Source organism: Mustela erminea, chromosome 1 (assembly GCF_009829155.1).
Source record: "Mustela erminea isolate mMusErm1 chromosome 1, mMusErm1.Pri, whole genome shotgun sequence".
Lineage (NCBI taxonomy): Eukaryota > Metazoa > Chordata > Mammalia > Carnivora > Mustelidae > Mustela > Mustela erminea.
In genome coordinates, this window is record NC_045614.1 from 46,200,558 (window position 1) to 46,218,824 (window position 18,267).

The 18,267-nt window shown below is 38.0% G+C and overlaps 1 protein-coding gene across 1 annotated transcript in view; it reads left to right on the plus strand.

Annotated features, from left to right (window-relative positions):
• The window catches only part of LRRN1 (leucine rich repeat neuronal 1), a 36,518-nt gene extending 18,476 nt beyond the window's left edge, over window positions 1–18,042 (plus strand). Inside the window, exon 2 of the mRNA XM_032325696.1 lies at window positions 14,800–18,042. Within this exon, the coding sequence (XP_032181587.1) occupies window positions 15,073–17,223 (2,151 nt within the window). The 5' untranslated portion in view covers window positions 14,800–15,072 and the 3' untranslated portion in view covers window positions 17,224–18,042. The remainder of the gene's footprint in view (window positions 1–14,799) is intronic.
• Window positions 18,043–18,267: the final 225 nt, after the last annotated feature.

Consider the following 18,267-nt stretch of genomic DNA (forward strand, 5'->3'; position numbering starts at 1 on the left):
AGGGTCCTGGGATCGGAGCCCTACATCGGGCTCCCTGCTCAGCAGGAAGCCTGCTTCTCCCTCTCCCACTCCCCCTGCTGTGCGTTCTTGCTCTCTGGCTCTCTCTCTCTTGCTCTCTCGTTCTCTTTCTCTCTGTCAAATAAATAAATAATAAATAAATAAGAAATGGGTGTCCAACCCTCCATAAGATTACAGGCAACAGTAGAAAACATCTCCTTTCATGATCAGTTCTCATGTGTAGTAGGTATGCAGTGGGGAGAATGAGGGTGAGGAGAGTCAGCCCATTAAGTATTTAATAAGTATTCATATAAAAATAATTAGGAGAGTAGCTGATGCACGTGGAGCACTGTATTGATTTCCTAGAACTGCTGCAACAAAATACCAAAAATTGGTTGGCTTAGCAGATAGTTATCATCTCACAGTTCAGAAATTTTAAACTCCTTGTCTCATTCACACCAGCCACATTTCAAGTACTCAGTCCTTAGGAGCTACGCAGTCAGGGAGTGTCAACACAGAGCATTGCTGTCACCGCAGAGAGTTGCACTGGCTAGTGCCAATGGAGCCAGCACAGGTTGGCAACTCTGCTCTCCTTCCCAAGGATCCATATACCTACTCATTCATTCCTCCCTTTTGACATGTTATTTTCTTTTACAGAGTCACTTATTTGTCTTTTCTCCCCAAAGGATTATAAACTCTTTAAGGGTAGGGTCTGTTCTTTCTGGTCCTGTTCTTTCTGGTAACACAGTAAACACCCAATCAGCATTCAGTTACTCTAATTAAATTAGACAGCAGTTTATTGGACCTCTTTTGCATTTAGTCGGAGTCTAGATTTCACTGAAGTCTGGAGAAAAGAATGAACCAGAGACCAGGTTTTTCCTAAACCACAAGGATTAGGATGAATGGGGAGCAGATAGGTTTAAGCAGATATGCTTAAATGGCAAGGATTTTTATTTGTGCTTAAAATTATTGTTCTATTTGGGTACCTGGAAAGCACATTTTAACTGATCTGGTTATTTATTTCTTGAGTGCCCACGAGGTAGATGGCAGGCTAGTGCCTGGCCCTGGATGACTCAGTGTGAACAAAACAGAAACAGGGTCCCTGCCCTGTGATACTCATTCTAGTTCTGGCAGATGAAAGTATTGGCAAGGATTCTCCCTGCCCGGACAGGCTGGGGCAGGAGGAGCATGATTTGGACTCTGGCCCTAGATGCCTGCATTCACATAGAACCTCCACCACTCTTCTGGCTCCAAGACCCTAACCAGATTGTTTCATTATATCTGAGTCTGCATTTCATCTTCGGTAAAAAGAGTGGGGGGTAATATTTCCCACCTCATGCAGTTGTAAGCATTAAGTAAAATAATTTGTATGAAGTGCTCAGTGCTGTGTGTGCTACACAGTAAGAACTAAGTGCTATTAGTCAGTACTACCTGCTATTCTTAAGACTACCACTCAGCCAGGACGACCCTGCAGTGAACATTAGATGTAAATAATGGGAAGTGTTCATATGGCTAGAAAATTCCTCATTATTTGAAAAGGATGTTTCCTATCTTTTTTGGCCGAACAATGTAATTCCCTTTGCTTACTGTTTATATCTTCCACCCAGAGTAACTAAGATCGAAAAGTGTTACAAGATGTCCATCCGTGTTTTACTTTTTGTTTCTTTGGTGTAGGATTTTATTCATTTGGGTCACTTCTTTCTAAGACAATTAGAAACAGAAATGCTTTGGGTGTCATCCAACCTTTCTTAGAGAAGTATGTGCTTTTTAACATAGTTGCAAAGGAGAATCCTTTAAAGAGGCTTACCATCAGCCTGCAAAATTGAAATCCTAAGTAACTAGCATGCAAAGATTTAATTAACATCATCTCATTCATATAAATGTGTGACTTTTTTCTTACAAAAATGACATTGCCTTTGAAAAAATATCTTGGAAATGAGTTGGAAAAGAGGGGGATTGAACTTTGAAGGCAGCCATGTGATACTTGCATTTGCAGTATGAGATTTTTTTGAGCCCTGAGCATTGTTTGTCTGATGGAGGACAACTGCTTATGTACCTGAATATCATATTAAAATAAAAATCTTGGACCTACCAGATTGTCTTATAAAGTTCATGGCAAACCAAACTGCAGAAATATTCCTGTGTCTTTGCTTTAAAACCTTTCTCATATTCTAGAAATCTCATATTCTAGAAATCTATTTTATCATTACCTGAGGGACAGAGGATTTCTCGCTAGTAACCAAGCTATTTGGCAGTGATGAACCATCCCTAGGCCTTCATCGTGATTTGTTGAACTCCAGTCAAAGACTCTGCATTGCTTTCAAGAGTTAAAAAAGCTCCCAGCCACTTGATCTATCCTTCTGATAGTTCGTTAACAGTCCCATTCATCCATTTCAAAATTGAGAGTTCTTTGGGATGACCATATGACATTTGGGAGATAGTGTTTAGGGCACGGGCTTTGGAGCCAGGCTATCTGAATCCTGCTCTATCACTGTCTAGCTGCGTGTCTTAAGCAGGTTACTTATTATCTCTATGCATGGTTTCCTTAATGTGAAAAGGGACAGTTCTATTGCTTTCCTACCAAGGATGTTATGAGGGAAAAAAGCACCAGGGCGCCTGGATGGCTCAGTGGGTTAAGCCTCTGCCTTCGAGCCAGGTCACGATCTCAGGGTCCTGGGATCAAGCCCCGCATTGGGCTCCCTGCTTGGCAGGGAATGTTCTTCCTCCTCTCTCTCTGCCTCTCTGCCTACTTGTGATCTCTCTCTCTCTTAAATAAATAAATAAAATCTTTAAAAAAAAAAAATGGCACCAGATGCGTGTTGGGTTTAAAAGGAAGGAAGAAGGTAGGATGAGAGGGAGGGAGGGATAGATGGGAAGGGGAGAAAGAACAGAAGGAAGGAAGGAAAGGAAGGATATTTGTTACAGATAATTTTCAAGAAAACCATTAATTTCCTTGTTGGAAGAACACATAATAACGTGGGTTTTTAGCAGGACCCTAATTTTCTAAGTTGAGAACTCCAAAGGAGATTTATGATTGTTGAGATTCTACTCTGTACCAGCACTGCTCAAGCCTTGTTCTCTCATGAGGAAAATCTAGAGCCATCTCCTAACAGATAAGGCAACCAAGACCCAGGGAGGTAAACAATTTATCCAAAGCACCATTGGTAGTGCCAGGATATGGACTTGCTTAGCTCTGTCTGCTTCTTGAGATCATGCTTTTTCTTTAAAACAACAACAACAACAACTAAACAGTGTTTTTAGTCTTTTTAAAAGCCAGGAGCAAGTGTTTTGCTCCCAGCCATAAGAACTGCTGCTTACATGGATGCCTTTAAAAGTAGAAACCCAGAAAAGAATAATCAAATGCCTAAAATCCTGGAGCTGGAGAAGCACTAAGACATCATCTGGATTTAGCCTAACCTCAACACTTAGAGATAGGGCAGATAGCCTGTAAGATCTGAGTTGGAGGCAGAACTAGAGAGGTAAGGATCCCCTCACTGTTGGTCCAGTGCTTCGGTCTCTGTACTGCTCTACCTCTCAAACTACCTCAAAAGCAGATAGGGATTCTAAGTTAGACCACTTTAGGGCATGGGCCATATGCTCTTGACTTGCTATCTTATTTGAGATCTTGAACAAGTGACAACTTCTCTGAAAAACAGGGATGCTATACTTTGCACCATACACTTGTAGTCATTCACCATAGCAGTTAATACATAGTAAGTCTTTTATTAAATTAGAGCTGTTATTAAAATTAGCTATATTCCTAGTAGTATATTATTAATAAATCCTCTTCTATCTTGAATGCCCATTCCCAACTCCTACTAATTATTCAAATCTACTTCACATTTCCTACATTTGAATTTCTATGCCCTCACAGAGTTTGCGACAGTGTCAAATTAAGAGAAGTTTAATTTATACATTCTAAAAATTAAATTTGCGATTTGGCTATGCTTATGTAGAATAGATCAGCTATGATCAATTCACTGCCACATTAAAAAAAAAAATTAATGAACATGGTTAAGCTCACCTGACTTAATTTTTTGTAATAAGTTGGCCATCAGGATGATCAGTTGACCTGTCTACCCTATCCCTGACTTAACCTAATCAAAGGTCAAGATGGTGGTTATTAAACAAGCCATTTCGCTCCCTAAGTTGAATGATGTTTTCTTATGCTTCTAATGAAGGTAACTGATTAACAGAGCATTAGAGGCTAACATTCTTCAGAGAGTTTTAGTTCCTGCCCAGTGATCAAGAATATAAATTTCAACTAACCCTACACTAAGTGAAGCATTGTGGGGTTCATGTGTTTGGAGAGTAGGATGGAGTCAAGTTTGGCTTTCAAATATGTAACATCACCTCTCTGAGGTATCCTCTATAAAATGAGAAGTTGTTTAAGATGTGCTAGGTGATCTCTGAGGCCTTTTCCAACTTAAACAATTTGTGTGTCTCATAATTCGCAGGGAAATCAGCCTTCTTTGCCTTTGATCCGTTGAAGCCAAATGAGAAACTGAAGTAGAAGTTCTTCCCAAGGGCTCTTCCATAAGCACCGTTCCCCACCATGCCAAGCCACCTCTTGAATTTGGATTGATGCCAGCTGGTTGTGTCTGGGCTTTTTTGCTCTTCATTTTTCTTTTTCTTTCTTTCTTTCTTTTCTTTTTTTTTTTTTTTTTTAATGGTTTCTTTTGTAATTCTTAGTCCATCTGGGCTGGCCTTGCTGTTTACCATGCCTGGCCAACCCTCCTGCAAGAACTAATGTGCTGTCCATGCCCCATTCCTCTTAGAAGCTGAATGAATTGTGACCCCCAGCTTCTATGCTCAGTTTGGAGACCAGCTGCACCTTTGGGTTCTTCCCAGAAATGCTGGCCGACACTGCACCTGCAGTGTGATGGATTTGCCCTGGACTGAAAGGGGAAGGAAAATGAGGGGGAATCAAAAGATCACTTGTGTTTACCCTTTTCTTTGCACAGTAGTGCATTTATACCACCCAAGTATACCAGAGGATTTTTGAGACTTTATTAATTAATAATAATAATAATAATAAATACAAGAAGAAACTAAAATAAAACTAGAGAATGCACACATTTTTCTCTGGGAACCAGGAAAACCATAAACATTTAAAGTGATCAGATTAGGAAATGCTGAATTAGAGATCAAGGCATTTGGGTTTTATTTCGTTTCTCTGCTAATTAACTGGGTCATCTTGGATCACCTAGGGGATCTATAAGGTTCTGCCTGCCTTTAAAAATAGAAAAGAGTGTAAGATGAATTTTTTGTAAATGCAAAACTTCTTTTTAAACCACTAAAGTTTTCTTCAGAGCAAAGATTCACACTGTAATATACTGAGCCTCTAATTATAGGCTTTCACATATGGAGTATTTGCCAATAATAGTTAAAAATTGATATTTAATCATCTACTTATCAAACATTAACTCAGCATTATAGATGATATGATTATCATTATATTTATATACCATTCAAAGGTTGCAAACTGGCCACGGGCCATAAAAGGCCTTGGAAAGCATATGGTTTTTTGTCTGGCCTACACAGTTAACACTTTTGGACACTTCTGGAGTCCATGTACATTCCAGCTTTTTACATGACTGTGTTAGATGCAGCTGACTTCACCTATCTAGCCACTGAAAGCCCTGGAATTTGAGATCTTGGCATCATCAAGCTTGTTGCCTCCATAGCAATTTAATTTTAAAAAGGAAGGGAAGAAGAGAAGGATTGCCTCTCAGAAAATGGCTAAGAAGTAGTTTTACGTGACACCAGGAGAATGGGTTGATAGATGACTTCCTGAGGTTCCTCTTAGCCTGGAAAGCTGTGACTACATTTCCCCTCAACCTACTTACTATAAGATAGATAAAATAGGACACAAAGTTACTAGACATGCTCAAGGTCACTTAGGAAGTTTTTGGTGAAGCCAAAATTAAGAATCCCTTCCCTGGTGTCCTCATTCTGTTGCTCAGCCCACTCAGACATGCTGCTACACGGCTTGCTGATGAATAATGTGGGCTCTCAGGAACAGTTCCTTATGCAAAAGAGCCTCGGCAAGCTCTATTATGTCCTTGCAAGGGGATAGACTTTATTGTTTCCTTAATGCGTTATGGAGACTATTATAGCTCTTCCTCCCATACCAACCCTCCATCTGTGATCACTAACACACACTACAGGGTGTTTTGCTTTAGATAATGTGTGAACAAGGAACATAATTTGGGGAAATGGTTGAAGAAAGGAATCTAAGATTCAGAAAGGGCCAGGGACCAGACGAAAGTCCAAGAAACTAATGTCCTTAAAAAAAATCCCTGCAGGAGCGCCTGGCTGGCTCAGTAGAGCATGTGACTCTTGATCTCGGGGTCAAGAGTTTGAGCCGCATGCTGGGTGAAGATTATTTTTAAAAAATAATAATAATAAAAAAATAGAAATAGCCCATGCAAATTCAGTTTTCGCAATGTACTTGCAAGATCTTATTTCCTTCCCAAGGAAAATAAAATACACCCTCCAGAAAGACTTTGCTGTGATCTCTCCCTTTCTGGTTCTACCTACACTAGCCATCTGCATTGTTAGAAGGCCTCTGGCTAGGCTTTTTTCAGAATTTATAGTTGTTAATACCACAGAAGGTACCCTCTAGCTGATTTCAAACTCCTACTTCTTCCTTTCATAATCAATACCCATTGAAAAGACTAGGTCCAATGAGACAACAAACTTGTAAATAATAATACCTAACATCTACTGGGGACTTGCTATGTGCCAGGCCCTCTGTAAAAACCTTTACATTTAACATCTTATCCTAATTCTCTCACCACCTTTGCAAAGTAGGTTTTATGATCTCCATTTTCTTTCTTTCTTTATTAAGATTTCTTTCTTTATTTATTTGACAGAGTTCACAAATAGGCAGAGAGGCAAGCAGAGAGAAAGAGAAGTGAGCAGGCTCCCCGCTGAGCAGAGAGCTGATGCAGGGCTCAATCCCAGGACCGTGAGATCATGACCTGAACTGAAGGCAGAGGCTTAACCCACTGAACCACCCAGGCGCTCCTGATCTCCATTTTCTAAAGAAAAAATTTTTAACTGAAACTCAGAAAGAAAGCTTCAGTAACTTGGCCAAGGTCACAGAACTGAATTTGAAGCCAGGTTTGTCTTTCTAGAAGTCACACACTAAACTCCTATTTACAAAAGCTTACAGCCAGGTGCCTGGGTGGATCAGTCAGTTGAGCACTGACTCTTGCTTTTGGCTCAGGTCACAATCTCACCAGCTCTTAGTTTTGGCTAGGTTCATGGTCTCAGGGTCATGAGAACAAGCTCTGCATCGAGCCCGGCACTGAAGCCGGCCTTGGGCTTTGTGCTCAGAGGGGAATCTTCTTGAGATTCTGTCTCCCTCTGCCCTTTTCTGTCCCCCACCCCTGCTCTTGTGTTCCCTCTCTCTCAAATACATTAAATCTTTAAATACAAAACAAGGAGTGCCTGGGTGGCTCAGTTGGTTAAGCAACTGCCTTCAGTTCACCTGGGATGGAGTCCTGCATCAGGCTCCCAGCTCCATGGCAGTCTGCTTCTCCCTCTGAACTTCTCCCCACTCGTGTTCTCTCTCACTCTGTCTCTCAAATAAATAAGTAAAATATTTTTTAAAAATTTAAAAAAATAATAGCAATGAAATGTATAGCCGTTAGAGCCTAACAATCAGCCACTTGTTCCTGCAGCAGAAGTCAAGGTGGCCTTCAGCCCAGGAAATTCCATCTGTGAGGTCAATCCAATGAAGGCAGCCTGGCCCCACCATGCTCCCATCCCCCACAACAGAGCAGCTACAGGGAAAATTTGCATTGAGACATTGCATTTTTTAACCAGAAGGAAAGCTTTACTGAATAAAAATCCCATTGTCCCCATTACTAAGCCCCCTAAAAGAAGATAAGCAAATTTGAATGCTGCATTAGCTCTGGATCTATCTGGGGACCAGTAAAGCTAAAAAACTGAGTTTCCTAAACATGTACATAGTGTGAATTTGGCCACCAAAGACAGTATGCATAAAAGCACATGTGCTAAGAAGGCATTTTTCTTCATTTAGTTCTTCACTGCTATGACTGCTAGGTTTATGAAAGAATGCTAATTCCAGGTTAGGAGGTTTTCCTACATTCCTATGACTGGTAACTGTATTCCATAGTTTGCTTGCTTGCATAGGATTTTAATTTAGCACAGTGCCATATTTGGTCTCTGGATTTCTAACACTTAATTCCAATAGTACCGGTTGAAAATAAAATGGAAATGGTAAAAAAATAACCATGATTTTTTTCCAAACACATGTCATGCCCAAAGGTCTTAAAGAGATTTGCTTATTCATTACCTCCCAATACTCCTGCAGGGTGAAAATGAAATTTAATAGCAAACTTGATGAGGTTCCAGAGATTCAAATAAGTATCTGAGGGCTCACTCTGTGCTGGACTCTTTCCCAGGCTCTTTAGTTATCATAATTTTCATATATGAAGTATGTATAATTAGACTTAATTTAGACACAGAAACTGAGACAGAATTTCCATAGTTTATATAAGGTAATAAGTGAAGAAGTCAGAATCTGAATACAGATCCTTTGATTCCCCTCATAGAAAGACAGAATTCTTTCTACAAACTGAGAGCTATCTGGGTTTTAATGTAACTAGAATTAACTTAATCATCCTGTTATTGTGATTGCTTATTTCTTTCGCCCAATTTCATAAGAACTTAATGTGGAAGGATCCAACTCCAAGTCATACTAAATACTGTGATGTTGTTAAAATAACATCCCATCTCCTGTGATTCTATGGGGAAAATGGGGATCAGTGCCAAATTCACTGATGGTGATGACCATGCAGTCTATTTCCTTTGGGATTTCATATTCAGAGCAGAGTGTCCTAAACATATCTTATTGGAAGAAGCAGCATCAAATGTAATTATATAATTGTTTGTAGGCCTCTTTCAAATGCATCCCTTGCCAACCCTGGGCCTTTAAAGCTATGGATTTTTATTTAAGGGATTGTTTCTTTAAACAGCCAGACCCGTTTATGGAACATCATTCTCATAGTTAGGACATTTTCTTCTCACATTTGACCAACTTAGTCAAGTAAGTCCTAGAACAAAGAAATTCCACTTTTCAGAAAAAAATCTGCTAGCCATTTTTTATTAGTTGCAGAATTTAAGTTAATCAGTTGGTATGTAAGTGATAAAAGTTGGATTGAATTATAATGGGTTCGGTTTTTTTTAATGATAAAAAATAACATTAAACTTACCAGCTCCCATTTTTAAGTGTAAAATTCAGTAGTGTTGTACAACAGAGTTCCCAGGTTTTTTCAGCTTGTAAAACTTAAATACCCATTAAACACAAATTCCCTCTCCCCTTCCTACAACCCTTGGCAACCACCATTCTTCTTTCTGTTGCTGTAATTTTGACTACTTTAGATACTTCATGTAAGTGGAATCATACAGTATTTGTCCTTTCGTGACAGGCCTATTTCATCTAGGATGATGTCCTGGAAGTTCATCCACATTGTAGATATAACAAGTTTTCCCTTTTTTAAAATTGCATGATATTCCATTTTGTGTATATGCCGCGTTTTCTTTTTCCATTCATCCACCTATACACATATAGGTTGTTCCCACCTCTTGGCTATGGTGAATAGTGCTGCATTGAACACTGGTTTGCAAACATCTCTTCAAGACCGTGCTTTGAATTTTTCTGGATGTACACCCAGAAGTGGAACTGCTGGATCATACAGTAATTCTATTTTTAAATTTGTTTCAGAACTCCCATACTGTATACCAGAGCGGAGGCATCATTTTTACATTCCCACTACTTGTTACTTTCTTTTCTTTCGATGGTAGTCATCCTTATGGATGTGAGGTCAGATTCCGTTCTGGTTTCGATTTGTATTTCCTTGTGATTGGTGATGTGAAGCATCTTTTCATATGCTTATTGTCCTCTCACATATCTTTGGAGAATTGTCTATCTAAATCCTTTGCATAATTTTTAATCATACTATTTGGTTTTTTGTTGTAGCTGTTATATAGAGTTATGGGAGTTCCTTATGCATTTTGGACATTAGTCCCTTATCAGATAATAAAGATTTGCAGATATTTTCTCCTATTTTATAGATTGTTTACTTCGATGTGCAGAAGTTTTTAAGTTTGCTTTAATCACATTTGCTATTTTTGCTTTATTCCTGTGCTTGTGGTGTTATATTCCAAGAAATCATTGTCAAATCCAATGTTCTGAAGCTTTTTCCCTATGTTTTCTCCTAGGAGTTCTCCAGTTTTAGGTCTTCTATTTAGGTCTTTAATTCTTCTTGAGTTAAATTTTGTATATGTTATAGGGTAAAGGGTCCAACTTCATTCCCTTGCATGTGGATATCCAACACTATTTGTTGAAGAGACTGTTCTTTCCTCATTGTTTTGTCTTGGCACTTTCATCAAAGATCCCTTCATCATATGTGGGAGAGTTTATTTCTGTGTTCTCTCTTCCATTCGTCTATATTCCTGTCTTTATGCCAGTAACCCACCATCTTAATTACTGTTGCTTTATTGTATGTTTTGAACTCATGAAGTGTGAGACCTCCAACTTTGTTCTGTTTCAGGACTGTTTTGGCTATTTGGGGTCTGTTGAGATTCCATATGAATTTCAATACATTTTTTAAGATTTTATTTGACAGAGAGAGCAGCAGAGGGAGAGGGAGAAGCAGACTCCCCACTGAGCAGGGAGCCCGATGAGGAACTCCATCCCTAGACTCTAGGATCATGACCCGAGCCAAAGGCAGACACTTAACCAAGGTTAAGTGCCTTGGATGCCCAGGCATCCAAGATTTTTTTTTTCTATTTTTGCAAAAACTGTGATTGAGCTTTTGATAAAGATGGCAATGAATCTGTAAATCACTTTGGATAGTATGGGCATTTTAACAATACAATTCATGAGCATGGGATACATTTCTATATATTTGTATGTTTTATTTCTTTTTGCAGTGTTTTGTAGTTTTCAGTGCACAAGTCTTTTACCTGCTTGGTTAAATTTATTCTCAAGTACTTTAGTCTTTCGATGCTATTGTAAGTTGGGATTATTAATTGCCTTTTTGGATTAGTCACTGTTAGTGTACAAAAACACAATTGATTTTATGTATTTATTTTGTGTCTCACAATTTTGTTGAAATTGTTTATTAGTTTTAACAGCTAAGGGTTTTTTGTGACATTTTAAGGTTTTCTACATGTGAGATCATACCATCTGCAAACAGAATTTTGCTTCTTCATTTCCAATTTGGATGCTTTATTTCTTATCTAATTGTTCTGTCTACGACTTCTAGTTCTAAGTTGAATAGAAGTAACTAGAATGGGGATCCTTACATTGGTCCTGATCATCAGGGAAAAGCTTTTACTCTTTCATCACTGATTATGATTTTAGCTGTGGGCTGTGTGTGTGTGTGTTGGGGGGGGGTATGTGTTTTTTTCTTTTATGCCTAGTCAGTTGACTGTTTTTATCATGAAAGTGTGTTGAATTTTGTCAAGTTTATTTTCTTCATCAACTGAGATGATGATGTGGGTTTTTTCATTTGTTCTATTAATATGGTGTATTACTTTGAATTATTTTCATATATTGAACCATGCTTGCATTCTAGGTATAAATCCATTGTTAGTCATGGTGTATAAACCTTTTAATAAACTGTTGAATTCAATCTGCTAGTATTTTGTGGAGGAGTTTTGCATCAGTATTCATCAGGGACATTGGATTTACTTTTAAAACTGTTAGTGAATAACTTCAGAGGCATGCCTTATGTTTTAAACATACAAAATGGTTTAAGCACTCTGAAGCTTTGTTCTGTGTATAATGTCATATTCAAAAAGTAGGCTGGAAAATATGCTAATGAGAATTCAGAATGGCATACAACTAGAAACATCTTAAAACATCTCCTTTTGTGTCAAGAAAGGTTCATTCTCCACTCCCAAAGAAGCCAAATGCAGGTTTGGGAAAGGAAAACGTCTTCTCTCTGAGTAACATTCTCAGTTTGTGTGGTTTGTTTGTTAAAAGAGGAGTATGTATGTCAAACCGAAATTTGAGTATTGCAATCTAATTACCTCATCATATATTTTGAACCAAAATGGAAGCATTACTCATGAAAATATCCGAAGTATAGCCCCACAAAAGATATTTTTCAATGGCAACATATGGTTTTAGGAGTCTCACACAACTTCAATGCATACTTACTTTTTGCTATGTTTCCTTAATTCAGTCAAAACATAAATATTAGTTGAAATTCCATCTCAGAGTTATGAGAAGTAGATTTATTTTTTTAGTGTTCTATTTTTAATTAAAATTAAGCAATAACATGTGGCAGAAATCTTCTTAATGGGAAATTTACTGTGGTCATTGTATGTGTTTTAGGATTATAAATGGAAACAAAAAGAGTGGAATAAATTTGTGGAGGCAGTAATAGTTGGAAAATTATTATTATGTACTTATTTTATGGAATTTCCTGATAAAAGTCAGAGTCGAGTAGTTTTATAATTTTGAAAAGTTTTACGCATACATATATGGGATGGTAAAGTAACCAGATTAGGTATATTTACCTTATATTTTTATATTTATTATATATTTATATTTTATATATTTATTATATATATTAGGTATTTTTACCTATATATACGTTTACCTATAATTAGGTATATTTACCATATACAGTAAAGTAACCAGATTAGGTGGAGGAGAATGCCAGTGTGTTTCCTCCCCACAAAGAATAGCAAGTATCCAGCATCAGCATGCAACATAATCATTTCCTTCTTCCTCCAACTGCCAAATCTAGATGGGTGATTTTTTTTTTTTTTTTAATACCATCTTGTTCGACCAGTAAACAGTGAAACAGGTTTGCATGTTTTATATAACAACAACAGAAATGTAGGACTTTTCTTTCTTTCTACTAAAATATAATAATTATAGAACTTTTAGGTCTGGCTAGTTGTATTAGTTTGCTTCTTGGTCAGTCACAAGGATGACTATGTTTTGCATAGTACAAAGTAATAGCAGCAAATATGAATTGAAAGCTTGCTATGTGTTGGATACTAGATTTTAGGTGCATTATATGCTCTGTTTTATTGAACCCTTACAGTAATTTTATGAGGGTGAAGAAAACACTAGTTACTGAAGATCCTTTATTACTCAAAGCTAAAGTTCATTCCAGAAAGAGAAGTGAAAAGAAACATATAGCTCTACTTTTCATAGTTTAGCAAGCGACAGGCCTAGTTTTGAGAAAGCAAGATAGACCATGAATCCACGGCGGCTTCTCTGCGCACCACCCCCCCACCCACCGCCGCCCCCAAGAGTGCCTTTTTAAACATGATTGGAATCCAGGGAACTAGAACCGTTAACTGCTAATACTGTCTTTATAAACAGATGAGCAATACATATTTGACCTCAAAAGACCTTACTAAAACAACAGACAATGACTATAAATGCCCCAGTTTTCCTTCATTTACTTGTTCTCTAATAACCACTATTCAGCTAAAACTAATATGGATGAGAGATATAATAAGAGGAGAATAGAGATGCCTGGGTGGTTTAGTCGGTTGAGTGAGTGTCTGACTCTTGATTTCAGCTCAGGTCATGAGCCTCACATCAGGTTGTCACACTGGGCGTGGAGCCTGCTTAAGATTTTCTCTCTGTCCCTCTCCCTCTGCCCCTCAGTAGGAAGTTGGGGGGAGGGAGGGGAGGATGACAATACATATAATTAACTTTTGTGAGCCTTATATAGATGCCTTTAATTCTCTTAAGGATCAACCCTATCTTATATAGTTGATGAAGCTGAAGCTTAAAATAATAAAGAACCCAAAAGAACATATCCCCAAAAAAGAACATATCCAATATATCCATGCTTTATAGCTACTAAGTGGCCATTGAGACTCCCATAAGATTGTTGAAATTAAACATGTGTAAGTATGTTTGTGTTTTTCATTAAAATTAAAATCAGTGATAATTGGAGGATAAAATCCTTTGACTGTTTTATTCAGTCAAGATTAGCTATGATTGTTGGAATATAAGAAAAACTGATGTTTTCTCTCTGTAGTTGTATTAAACTAATTTTTTGCATAAGAATAACTGAGCTAGAAAAGCACTGGCTGAATATGTCTACAGAATATATAATCCTGCATTTTGGAATCTGGAAAAAGAACTGCTGAAAAGAAATAAAAAGTTATTCTTTAAAATATAAATAACTAGGGGTGCCTGGGTGGCTCAGTTGGTTAAGCATCTGCCTTCAGCTCAGATCATGATCCCAGAGTCCTGGGATTGAGTCCTGCCTCGGGCTCCCTTCTCCATGGGCAGCCTGCTTCTCCCTTTCCACTGCTTGTGCTCTCTCGTGCTCTCTCTCCCTTTCTCTCTCTCTCTCTCTCTCTCTCAAATAAATAAATAATATCTTTTTAAAAAATAATAAAAATATAAATAACTAAGAATTAACTTTGAGTCTCTTATAAACTGTGTTTCATGTTTTGCTTTTGATCTTTTGACTTCTTGGAGCCTTCCATTTTTTTTAAAGTCAACCTTGTTTTTAAAGAAATGACATCTGTTTTTCTGAGTGCCCCTATTATGTGTGTGCATTTGATGATTTTACCCAATTAAATAGCAAGAGTGGGAACTATTTTTAGTGTAGTAAGTGGAATATAGAAAATATACTGTAATTTAAAAGTTTGTGTAGTTACTTTGAACATTCTGTTAATAGATTTGTGATTATGCCTTTTTAGTAGACAAAAGGAAGTCTATAATATAGACAGTATATGAAAAAAACATAACATCTGTCCTAATCTAATTTTCAGGCACATCTCCAGTCTTTGATTTGGCCGAAGTAACATACCACAGAGCTGTGGGCATGCCTGGAATTGAGAGAAGCAGTTAAAAGACTCCCAATTGCTTCTTGCCTTTTGAAAACTCCTGAAAATCATCTCTTCGGACTCCGGAATTTTACACATCTCTACTAGGACTTTGCTTGAATGTTTACATTTTCTGCTTGCTGTCCTACATACCACACTATCTAGTGTTCACCTTTTGTTAAAACATAGGGGTGTCGGGAGCTTACTTGGCAAGCCAGCATGGCTAGGATGAGCTTTGTTTTAGCAGCTTGCCAGTTGGTGCTGGGCTTGCTAATGACTTCATTAACTGGGTCTTCCCTACAAAATAATGAGTGTCCACAACTTTGTGTTTGTGAAATTAGGCCCTGGTTCACCCCGCAGTCAACATATAGAGAAGCTACTACTGTTGATTGCAATGATCTCCGCTTAACAAGGATTCCCAGCAACCTTTCTAGTGATACCCAAGTGCTTCTCTTACAGAGCAATAACATCGCAAAGACCGTGGATGAGCTCCAGCAGCTTTTCAACTTGACTGAGCTAGATTTCTCCCAAAACAACTTTACAAATATTAAGGAGGTAGGGCTGACAAACCTAACCCAGCTCACTACTCTACATCTGGAGGAAAATCAGATTACAGAAATGACTGATTACTGTCTGCAAGACCTCAGCAACCTTCAAGAACTCTATATCAACCATAACCAGATTAGCACTATTTCTGCTAATGCTTTTTCAGGCTTAAAAAATCTTTTAAGGCTTCACTTGAACTCTAATAAATTGAAAGTTATCGATAGCCGCTGGTTTGATTCAACACCCAACCTGGAAATACTCATGATTGGGGAAAACCCCGTGATTGGAATTCTAGATATGAACTTTAAACCCCTCTCAAATTTGAGAAGCTTGGTTTTGGCAGGAATGTATCTCACTGATATTCCTGGAAATGCCTTGGTGGGCTTGGATAGCCTTGAAAGCCTGTCTTTTTATGATAACAAACTGGTCAAGGTTCCTCAGCTTGCTCTGCAAAAAGTTCCAAATTTAAAATTCTTAGACCTCAACAAAAACCCCATTCACAAAATCCAAGAAGGGGATTTCAAAAATATGCTTCGACTGAAAGAACTGGGAATCAACAACATGGGGGAACTTGTTTCTGTGGATCGCTATGCCCTCGATAACTTGCCTGAACTCACAAAGTTAGAAGCTACCAATAACCCCAAATTATCTTATATCCACCGCTTGGCTTTTCGAAGTGTTCCTGCTCTAGAAAGCTTGATGTTGAACAACAATGCCTTGAATGCTGTTTACCAAAAGACAGTAGAATCCCTTCCCAATCTTCGTGAGATTAGTATCCACAGCAATCCTCTGAGGTGTGATTGTGTCATCCACTGGATTAATTCCAACAAGACCAACATCCGATTCATGGAGCCGTTGTCCATGTTCTGTGCCATGCCACCTGAATACAGAGGGCAGCAGGTAAAGGAAGTTTTAATCCAGGATTCAAGTGAACAGTGCCTCCCAATGATATCTCACGACACATTCCCAAATCATTTAAACATGGATATTGGCACAACAGTTTTCCTAGACTGTCGGGCCATGGCTGAGCCAGAACCTGAAATTTACTGGGTCACTCCTCTTGGAAATAAGATAACTGCGGACACACTTTCAGATAAATACAAGCTAAGTAGTGAAGGTACTTTAGAAATATCTAACATACAAATTGAAGACTCAGGAAGATACACTTGTGTTGCCCAGAATGTGGAAGGGGCCGACACACGTGTGGTAACAATTAAGGTTAATGGAACCCTTCTGGATGGTACCCAGGTGCTGAAAATATATGTCAAGCAGACAGAATCTCATTCCATTTTAGTGTCCTGGAAAGTTAATTCCAATGTCATGACATCAAACTTAAAATGGTCTTCTGCCACCATGAAGATTGACAATCCTCACATAACATACACCGCCAGGGTCCCAGTAGATGTTCATGAGTACAACCTAACACATCTGCAGCCTTCCACAGATTATGAAGTATGTCTCACAGTGTCCAATATTCATCAGCAGACTCAAAAGTCGTGTGTCAATGTCACAACTAAAAATGCCGCTTTTGCACTGGACATTTCTGACCAAGAAACCAGTACGGCCCTTGCTGCAGTAATGGGGTCCATGTTTGCCGTCATTAGCCTTGCATCCATTGCTGTGTACATTGCCAAAAGGTTTAAGAGGAAAAACTACCACCATTCATTAAAAAAGTATATGCAAAAAACTTCTTCAATCCCACTAAATGAGCTGTACCCACCACTCATTAACCTCTGGGAAGGTGACAGTGAGAAAGACAAAGATGGTTCTGCAGACACCAAGCCAACCCAGGTTGACACATCCAGAAGCTATTACATGTGGTAACTCAGTGGACATTTTGCTTCTGGTAGTAAGGAGCACAAAGACGTTTTTGCTTTATTCTGCAAAAGTAACAAGTTGAAGACTTTTGTATTTTGACTTTGCTAGTTTGTGGCAGAGTGGAGAGGACGGGTGGATATTTCAAATTTTTTTAGTATAGCGTATCGCAAGGATTTGACACGGCTGGCGGCACCTCTAGGCTTCCAGTTTGTGTTTGGTTTTTATTCTTATCATTATTATGATTATGATTATTATTATAATATTATTATTATTATTATTTTGTTTTAGTTGTTGTGCTAAACTCAATAATGCTGTCTAACTACAATGCTCAATAAAATGATTAATGACAGGTTGGGGTTCCCCTGTGCTTTTACCAATAGCATGACCCCTTCTTCTGAAGCCATCAGTAGAAAGTACCATGTCCTCCAAAAAGCTAACACACAGTGTGAAGCAGCATTGAACCTTTTGTAGCAATCTGGTCTACAGACTTTTAACTCAAGAAGCCAAGGCTAGACTTGTTACCTTCGTTGAATGATGTTAGTTGACTGTACTGTAATGTTGTATCAACTGAATTGAATGTTTGCCTTTGAACAATGATTTCTTTTTTTGTAATAGTTAAAGAGGCTTAGAATAAGCTAACAGGCAATAGAAATATGTATATCAGATTTTTTAATGTAACAAACTACATGTTAATTGTTACCTTATTCTTTTTATCTTTAGTAGACACTTTTAAAAGAAAAGACAATTTTGTTGTGTTTAACTCACCAACATGTGGTGTATAATGAAGACAGAACTATAATAAATTAGTTTTGTTCTGATTTTTTAGAACACTTGCAATAATGTATCATTTATAGTTCTTGCTAGTTGCAGTGGTGATATATTTCACATCCCTTAAACAACCACCAAAACAAATCAAGTATAGCTTGATGCTTTTAAAACTAGGCCCCCAAAACTTTTGAATTCTTTTCTAAGGGAAGAAATATCTATTTTCATGAGCATATTTTAATGAAAAGGATTTCTATATTTTCAATATTACTGATGAGACCTAAT